Here is a 9,603-nt window from a genome sequence, read left to right on the forward strand (position 1 = left end):
GGCATTTGTAACAGTGGCATTTTGGTTGTTACGATTTTTTTTTTACGAACACAATGTAGATGCTTGTCGCCAGTCATAATACATATAACGTGATTTGCTTACGACAGTGTTTATCTGCCTGCCGACACCACACGATTAGTGCGAAGTCTACATCCCGGATGATTGTCCCCTCAGCGCGAACAATGCACGGCAACTACGGCGACGAACTCACAACACCACTGTGATTAGGCTTGCTTTATTGTGTATTGTTGGCATTTTAAAACGAACAAACAACGCAAAAGAGCCTGCATTTGGCAGAAGTTCGTCTCAATCGTGCGCAGGTAGCGACCCTCTTCGATAGGCATGATCAACAACTGTCGGCGCGGCTGCCGGTCCCGCGCCGCCGCACACAGCACCATAGATCGGCCGCCGCTACACCCAGAACTACAGACGGCGTCCGTTTGAACTGTGGCTGGCAGCTGGCGGCGGCCGGGCACCCACCCACCTCTACCGATCGTAAACATAAAATATAGAATTTGTATCCGCGGCCACGGCCCGGAGCCGCGCGGCACGGCGCGCCCACAATGCCCCGTGCGAGAGCCAGCGGCCGCTCGGCACCGTTTGATTAGCGGGTCACTGCCGCGGCGGCCAGCGGCCCGGCGCCGCCCGCCAGCCACTGTAAGTCTAAATCACCTTAAAGCGAATGCTACGCTACTGCAGGGGCGCCCGGCGGCAGCGCCGGGAGCGCACCCGCGGACATCACGACAAATCACCGGCAGGTAACACAGACACGAGCCACCGAGACGGCCGCAACGCAACGCCCAAAAGCCGGGGACTGGCAAAAATAACCGAGCATACCGTCGGCCGGACCAAGCACACGGAGGCTGGACAGGGCCGGGCAGCGGGCCGCCCGCCGCCCACACCAACACAAACAACGAGCGCCGGTCAGCCGCCAACCCATCACGGCCAGAGGTGGCGCACAATCAACATCGACGAGCGGACCGGGGCGGCGGCCGCGCCACCGCCCGGCCGGCCGTCCCGATCACGGCGCAGCGCGGCCGGGACGGACGGCCGCCCGCCGCCCATTGCACCCAGCGCCGACACGAGTTTGTACTGATCGCCGCTCCTCTCTCCATTCTCCGGCCGCTCTACCCCGTCAGCCCAGCGCGCGCGCGCGCGCGCGCGCGCGCCAATCTCAGAGATATATTGAAGTTTTCAGGTACTTTTCCTCTCACTGCCGTTCACATCTAGCTACGCACCCGCCTCGGTAAAATATATCTATTTCTCTGACATGATGCCACCCGCGGGCAGTTTTTACGCGTAAATCGTTCAGCACCATAGCAAATCACACACGACGAAACCACGACAAAAGCGACACCTCACGGCGCACAACATCAGCAAGCCTTCGCTCTCAGTCAGTCCCAGCTTAAACGGTAAAAACTAGCCTCTAGCCGAGCGAGACGTAGCGACTGGAGCCGGGGGACGGCAGAGCCCCGCCGGGCGGCCGCGCACACACGGTGTACGAGCTCCGCGCCCCGGGGTCGGGGTCGAGCCACCCCGTCCGTCCGTCTGCCCGCGGCAGGCCGGCGCCCGACCCAGAGACTGCCGGCGGGACGCACCCCTCCGACGGACATCACATGGCGCGGCGCGATGGAAACAGTGTCCGAACTCGGATGATGTGACGTGTATCAAATGTCTGATTAAAAGCGGAAAATACCCAACTATGTATCTGGGTATAAAGATAAACGAGACGTGGACGATATTAAAGAGTCATGCGCTTGAGGCAAAGCCGAGCATATGGAGCAGCGGACAGCTCAGCCGTATCAGACTGTGTGTAGAATATGTGTGTGTCGGTCCCGCACCCCTCCCCGCCGGCCCGCTCGGACTCCCCCCAGTCAGTCTGTCTGTCTGTGTGTCTGTGTGGGTGTGTGACTGCGCCCGCCTGAGGTACGTCACCGCGCCGCCTACTCGTTCTCCGGCACCTCCATCATCAGCCGCGAGAAGTCGTCGCACTCGCTGAGCGCCTGCAGCGTCTCGCCGAGGTCGGCGTCCACGCTGGGCGGCGGCGGCTCCTGCACGCCGCCGCCGCCGGCCATCGGGTCGCGGCCGGCGGCGCACGACACCGTCGGCCGCTGCAGCGACGTGTTGAGCTCGGCCAGCGTCATGTTGGACGAGCAGGAGGCCGGCGGCGGCGGACAGGAGGCGGGCGGCGCGCTGAAGCCACCGTCCATGGCGCCGCCGTACTCGAGCGCCAGCGGCGCCACCAGGCCGTGGCCCGAGTGGGCGCCGGCGATGGCGGCCGGCGGCGCGCGGAACACGTAGCCGCCGTCGGCGCCGGGTGCGCCGCCCACCGCCATCGAGGTGGGCGGCACGCTCTGCGACCGCTGCAGGCCCAGCTGGCCGCCGCCGCCGCCCGTGTCCATACCCTCGGTCAGACCGGACATCTCGAAGCCGAGCTGGTCGAAGCGCGTGTCGGCGGGCCGCGGCGGCGGCCGGTAGTGGACGGTGGCGCCGGCCGACTGGTGCCGCCGGCGCAGGTCGCTGTAGCCGGCGCGGCTGTCCACCAGCGCCGCGCTGGTCGGCGACACGGGCGCCGAGATGGGCGAGATGCCCGAGCCAGAGGACGAGTGGCGCGAGCGGACCGAGGGCGTGCCGTCCGGCGTCGGGAAGTTGGACGTCTGGATGCCCGACTCGTCGACGGACATGTGCGGCGAGCTGGGCGCCAGCGTCGACATGGGCGAGTACGGGTTGGGGTTCATGGGCGCGTAGAGTGGCTGCGGCTGGCGGCAGCCGACCGCCGACATGGGCGTGGCGCCCGACGAGTGCCGCGAGCGCGACTGCGGGAACCGGCACGTCTGCTGGCTCGAGTTGTGCCGCGACCGGGCGAACGGCACCGGGGTGGACTGCGGCGACAGGAACGGCGTGGAGTTCTCCGAGCCGATGGTGGCGCACCGCGAGAGCTCCGAGATGGCCGAGAAGGGCGTGATGGTGCCGGTGCCGGGGCCGCGCACCAGGTACGGCGCCGGCAGCTGGCCCGAGTTGTGCCGGGACCGCGACAGCGGGATCGGCGTGCTGTGCGGAGACACGAACGGCGACTCGGCGATGCCGAGGCCGGGCGGCGGCGGCGGCGGCGGCGGGTCGTGCCCGATCGGCTGGAAGTTGAAAAAGCGCCGCCGCGTGTTGGGACTGGGCGGCACCATGCCGGCCGGCGGTCCGGCCAGGCCGTCCGGCGCCGACAGACTCGGCTGGAAGCTGACCCGCCGCCGCATGGCCACGGAGTTGGCGGCGCCGTTTTGGCCCTGCGCGCCCGGGAACGGTCCGGCCGGCTTCTCCACCTTCTGAGTCTCCTTGCTGCCGGGCAGATTCTGCTCGAGCAGCATGCGCAGCTGCGACAGCTCCTCCTCCTGGTGGTGGTGGTCCTTGTTGTTGAAGTACTGCATCAGCTCCTCCTCGTTATCCTGCGCGGCCATGGCGTCGCCGTACTCGCGGTGGTGCGGCGGCTCGGCGCCTCCCGAGCACGACGAGCGCGCGTCGTACTCGCCCGACTCGTACTTCAGCTTGAACTTGGAGTGGGGCGGCGGCGGCGGTGGTGGCGGCGGCAGTGGCGGCGGCGGCGGCGGGGGCGGCGGCGGCGGCGGCTGGTAGCCGTTGTGCCGCGGCCCGGCCGGCTGCACGAAGGTGGTGTGCGCGCCCGGCTCGTGCGCAGCGCTGGTGATGACGGCGCAGTGCGAGTGGCCGCTGGCCGCCGAGCTCTGCACCGGGCCGCCGCCGCTCATGGCCGACATGTTGACGCAGGCGGCCTCGGAGAGCGGCGCGTACTCGGGCCGCTCCTGGTCCATGGCGTTGGGCGGCGGTCCGGCCGGCGCGCCGCCACCGCCGCCGCCGCCGAACGCGTCGGCGGGCGGCCGCGGCTCCAGCCAGCCGCCGCCGTAGTGGTCGCCGTAGCCGGGCGGCTCGCTGTAGCCGGCAGAGTCCATCGAAAGGTCCTCCGTGCCGTCCGGCTTGTCGTCACCCAGGCCCTTCTTGCGCTTCCGCCCGCGCGCGCCCACCTTATCACCCTTGCCGTCGGCGTCCTGTGGATAGAGGGGACAGAGGAGGGCTGTCAGACGGACGAGGGGCGGCACAGGGCGGCACCAGGTAGCTGGCGTAAGGACCACGGCTTCACAGACACAGCCAACGGGACAAGGCAGGGAGGGTCATCCAGTGCAGTGCACGCCAGTCAGGGAAACAACAGCAGCCGAGAGGTAGTGGTATGAGGAGCCGAGAAGTCCGCGGATCACCCAGTGGAAGATTTGCGCAGTGATATTTGGGCGTTGGTGCACCAAGACATGTGTTGTTTTAGCTGCCTCTATTACGACACAGCTGGAGTGGCCTGGCCAGAACGCATGTTATCTAACATGACATTTGTTTACGGCTGGTCTGTGTTTTCACTAGCACTCGGTGCTTCTAGAAGGGCGGTGCCGTTCGTCTAAGACGGGTAGCCAGGTCAATTATATCGCGTGCACCAGTGGTGGTTTGATCCGCCGAGTTAGGTCAGGTCACAACTGAGCCCTAATGCGCGGATGGAACAATGGCACTGCCCGGTGCGCGTGTAGCGGCGGCGGCCCACAGCGCGCGGGCGGCCGCGGCCAATGTCAGAGCCGGCCGCGCCGCCCCCGCTGCAGGCCGCCTGTTTATTTATTCACACATTCTCGGCTCGGGCCGCACACTGGACGTGCGCAGACTCGGCCGATGATGGTCGTGGGCGGACTGGGGAGGGAAGGCGGAGTCATGGCCGGCACAAATCACGGCTGATACAGTGTATTACCAGCCTGGCACAGAGGGACAGCAGCACAGACCAACAGCAGACTGACAGCGGCCACCGGAGCACAGAACGCCACACACAAACAGTCGGGCGATGCAGTCCAACGGAGCAGACAGGGGCGCACACTGGGATAGGCCAGACAGACTAGACATGGGACAGGCCGGACAGACCAGACATATAGCAGGCCGGACAGACCAGACATATAGCAGGCCGGACAGACCAGACATATAGCAAGCCGGACAGCAGACACACAGCAGGACAGACAGACCAGACACATTCCAACGACGCCGGTCAGACAGCAGAGCGAACAGAGCCCAGATCGGCTGTCTGTGCCGCCTCCGTCGGGTGAGCCTGGAGGCCCCGGCACCGAACACAGGAGCACAGCGGCAGGCGACCACGGCAGTCGCGGAACACACTGACACCGTACCCACCAACGACAGACACAAGTCACTACCAGATATATCAGTCCGGCGCCAAACCCGAGCCAAAGCAGCGCGCGACAACCCTGGACTCGCCCGTGACATTGCCAGTCGTGTATGGGGAGGGGAGGGTAGGGGCTGTGGCTCCAAACCGGACGGCGCGGCGGCCTCAACTCGTTACTGACGGAAAGATCAGCCGTTAAGCCGTACCCATAACGCTGATATATTACAGATTAAAGGCCAATGATCTACGCAGGAACATGACGCAGTTTCAGCGAAAACTAACGTTAAATTAGCCAGTTTTGATGATAAAATGCAGGTAGCGCTAAGGACCTTACGTAACTGTTGCAACTCGGTAACGGACAAGATGTAGGTGTTGAATAAAAAGCCAGCCAGATCGTACGCTGAAAGCGAAATAAAACTTCATCGCCGCCCACAAAGATCATCAAATAAGTCAAATCGAAGGACTCATCAAGGTGTAACATCATTCAGAGGGCTGTCTGTGTAGCCCTGATTTAAATCTTGTGAACGTGACGAAGGAGGATACAAAACTCAATATCCGCCGGAGAGTTTCGGTAACTAGTCAGGAAATTGGACTGACAACTCCAAATATGTTGGATCCTATCTGCGAACTTGCCTCCGGCCTTATATAACACGACTGACTGGCACCTGGGCCAATCACAATGAGGCAATCACCGGTGCCACTATACAGGGCCTCAGCTCAGCGGTAAAACTGCCGGCTTCACCAAACAAACCGCACACTGGGACAACTTCCTGCCGTATTTGAAGTTACCAAAACAATGACAATGCCAGTTGCATTCAATTTAACTTCAAACAGCGGAGTCTAGACAAAAGAGAACAAGTAAAGACTTCCTGTAAATAAAGTATGAAAAAGTATTGTGCATACCTGTATTTTCTTCTTCTGTTCTCGAAAAAGTTCCTTCTCCTGCAGTTTTCTTTGAAGCTGGAGCTGTGTCTCCCTATGCCTATTTACAGGCGGCAAACAGCCTGACGGCAAGTCTGGAACAAAACAACACAGTGTGTCACAAAACGCCGCCCAGCAGCTCGGGTCGGACAGCCCAGGTTACAGTGTGTCCAAGGTCCGCCTCGGCAGCCCAGGTCGGAGAGCCCGGGGCCGCTGGCAAGGTAGCCGGCGGCGATCGGAGCTAACCGGTTCGAGCCGTTTCGGCGGACATTTTGGTTCCTGACAAAGATGACCAGCGTTCATTGGTAATGGTCGGATAAGAGACTGAATATGGTCAGCAGAACATACCATAGGGTACAGATTGATGCCAACGACGCAATTAGGCATTTGAAACCAGACTACGTTCTATTCTAGAATAAAACTTAGAATAAAGAATATTCTAGAATAAAACTTAGCGTTCTTGGTCTGATCTGCAGCAGAGAATAAAGAGCTCATTTGAGCGCGGCTGACAGATGGTCCGTGTCGGGAAAGGAGAGCGGTCGGGTCGCCGGGGACGCTGCGGAGAACCTGCGGCCGCTGTCGGCTCACCACCGATGTGCGGCGATACGACATGATGCACGGCGCCGGGTCACCGCGGCCGGCCGGCCGACCAGCGTTAAAGGAAATAGTTCACTTTCACGAAATTATTTTTTTGCAATGGATTTGTGATTTTTTATGTTCAAAATGATCAGCAAAGAAAATAAAACCTTTTTACAACAAAAGATTATTTTCTATATTTTTGATATAGGAAGAACTTTTCAGTTTCTGTAAGGCACACGCGATCCAGTATGAAAAGAGCATGGGTCCCGAAAATTCTTAAACTAGAGAAATTATCGCTGCCACCGGCATTTGGGCGATCTGCTCGTGCTTTTGTTACTGGAGCGCCTCACTGGAGCGAATTTCTCTAGAGTTCTCGTAGATAATTTCTCTAGTTTCTGAAGAATTTTCGGGACCCATGCTCGTTTCATACTGGATGCGAATATATGCAAGGCACACATCCTCAACGCAAGACACATTTTTCGGGACGAAAAATAGAATATCTTTGCCTAGGGTGATCGTTGGGCTGTAAAAGCTCCTGATTTATGCTCGTCTCAGCCCAAGCTACGGAACTGCTATTCCAGTTCAAAACCCATGTTAAAATGTGAACTATTTCCTTTAATCCGGCCGGCCGGCCCGCAGTCCGCGCCACAAGGCCGCCGCCGCCCACCTTTGATCACGTTGGCTGCCGCGGCGGCCATGCCCAGTGGCGTCGGACCGCTCACGTAGTTCTTCTTGACCAGGTAGCTGCTGAGCTGAGAGAGCGTCTCGAACTTTTCACCGATCAGCTTCTCGGCCCACTGTCGGATGAGCACCGAGGAGGCGGCCAGCTCCCCGGAGCCGTCGCCGCCGCCGCCGCCGCCCTCGCCGCCCGCCTGCCGGCACAGGAGGAGCAGAGGTGTCAGACACGGGGAGCAATGGTCAGCGCGGGGATCAGTCAACGGCGTCCTATCCACATCTGCAATCAGAACACAGACTGGGGGGGGGGGGGGGGGTGGCGCCGACAGATGACAGACAGGTGCGGAGCACACCGAGACTAAGGACGCCGGCAGACGGCAGACAGACAGGAGCGGAGCCGAACATAAGACCCCATCCCTAATAACAATATCTCATATTACAGGTGTGAAACCATGTAGCGCCATCCATGAACCCAGGGATATGTTCGTTAACTGCCAACTTCTGACAAGTGACAACTCTTCCTCGAGGGATGCACCCACACAAATTAAGCACAACACTATCTTCTGCACAGCGTTCATAGATTACCGGGGCGGCGACACGTGACACCGTGAAGGGATCAGCTGCGGTGTCCGGAGGTCATTGGGTACATGCCACACGGTATCCGTGGCGAAGGTCCGTAGGGAGGGCGGTTACATCGTCCCGTCAGTAGGGGAGGTAGGCAGGCATCAGTGCGTCAGAAGGGAGTGGGTCAGTCTGGCGGGGCCCCTCCCACTCTTTTCAGTCGGGAGGGGCCACCTGACCGCCGCCCCGTGAGCCAGCAGGCCGCGGCCCCCGCCGCGCCGGGCCGGCTGGTGCGCCGTGGCTGCCGAGCTGCGGCTAAGCCGCGGCCTCCTCCTGTCGCGGTGGCCGATTGTAGGGTGACGGCGCAGTACCGAGCGGCCAGACGGGGTCGAGTCACACCGGCGCGGCGCGGCGCGGCGGCAGACCGGCTGGGCGGCGACTCCCTGCACTGGCACACTGCCAGCCAGCCGGCTGAGTTTCCCCATCGGCACACGGCTGTCCACTGTCCACACGGCCAACGGCTGTCCATTGTCCACATGGCGGACACTCCACTGTTCGCCCCACCTTCCACTGTCCACTAGGCCGGCGGTCCACTGCCCACACGGAGCCAGTTCCACGGTCCACCTGGGCCCAGCTCCACTATCCACACGGCGCCGAGTTTGCACATCCCATCGCTGAACTAACAGACCGCTCATAGGCGGCACCTGGGGCGCCAGCAGACGAGAAATGAGATGAAAGCCAGTCTCCCGAGAAGTGTAATACAGCTTGGATGTGTTTTGAAGCACGACTTTTCATCTCAGACTTTGGTTAAATTTCTTTTCAGATGATATGCGCCGGCAAATATTGCCTTCATTTTCTGCAACGTCTTTGCTGGTAGACTTATAGGACATCTTACAGAAAACACCACTGAATCGTTATCTCCCCCTCCCAGACAGTGATGATCTCCACAATCTCAGCAGCATTGTAGCCCCCCCCCCCCCTGCCACGTAGCCCGCCCCTGGTCACCACCACCCGGGAGGGTGTCGCCCCATGTCGGCCCAGCCGGCCGCTCGCCGCTCGCAACTCCGATGCGGCCGGCGTCATTCGACACTGGCCGGCCGGCCGTGCACTGTTTGGCCTTGGTCGGCGGGCAGCGGGCTGCGGAGTCGGTCCGAGTCCGACCGACGGCGGCCCGGCGCGGCCCGGCGCGGCCGCCCGAGTACCGACCGGGCCAGTCGCCTCCCGGACGGCGGGCGGGCCGCAGCTCCTGACCGAGCCAGTCTCCGGTCCCGGCCACAGCGCCGGGAGGCCGCCGAGCCATGGGGCTCCGTGTCCCCAGGACAGCGCCAGATTCCCGTGCTCCGGCGGCGGACCGCCTGCCATGGAGTCCCCTGTGCCTCAGTCGCCGCTCCGGGCAGTCCACACTAACACAAAGCCATGTTTCGATGTTCTACGATTTTGTTCTGGCTACCATTTCCGATCACATCCCTACTGTAGAACTGAAAACAAAGTGTCCGCCTTGGTTTGACAGGTCAGTAAGGGATCTCCTTCGTGAAAAGGAGCAAGCCTTTCGCCGTAAAAAAACAAATCCATCCTTGGAAAATGTTCATCGGTTTTCTGCCGCTAGGGCAGAGTTTAAATCGCTGGTAGCCGTGAAATACCGTCAGTATCTATTGAGTCTT

At 61.3% G+C, this 9,603-nt stretch overlaps 1 protein-coding gene across 1 annotated transcript; it reads right to left on the reverse strand.

Moving 5' to 3' along the window:
- Positions 1-221: 221 nt before the first annotated feature.
- On the reverse strand, positions 222-8,427 carry LOC122366073 (ras-associated and pleckstrin homology domains-containing protein 1-like). The gene is made up of 4 exons (XM_043337856.1): positions 8,182-8,427; positions 7,374-7,578; positions 6,110-6,222; positions 222-4,052 (listed from the first exon to the last, which is right to left on the reverse strand). The coding sequence occupies exons 1-4, from the start codon at positions 8,425-8,427 to the stop codon at positions 1,944-1,946; spliced, it is 2,673 nt and encodes an 890-aa protein (XP_043193791.1). The 3' UTR covers positions 222-1,943.
- Positions 8,428-9,603: the final 1,176 nt, after the last annotated feature.

Source organism: Amphibalanus amphitrite, unplaced genomic scaffold (assembly GCF_019059575.1).
Source record: "Amphibalanus amphitrite isolate SeventyFive unplaced genomic scaffold, NRLGWU_Aamphi_draft 000783F_arrow, whole genome shotgun sequence".
NCBI classification, from domain to species: Eukaryota; Metazoa; Arthropoda; class Thecostraca; order Balanomorpha; family Balanidae; genus Amphibalanus; species Amphibalanus amphitrite.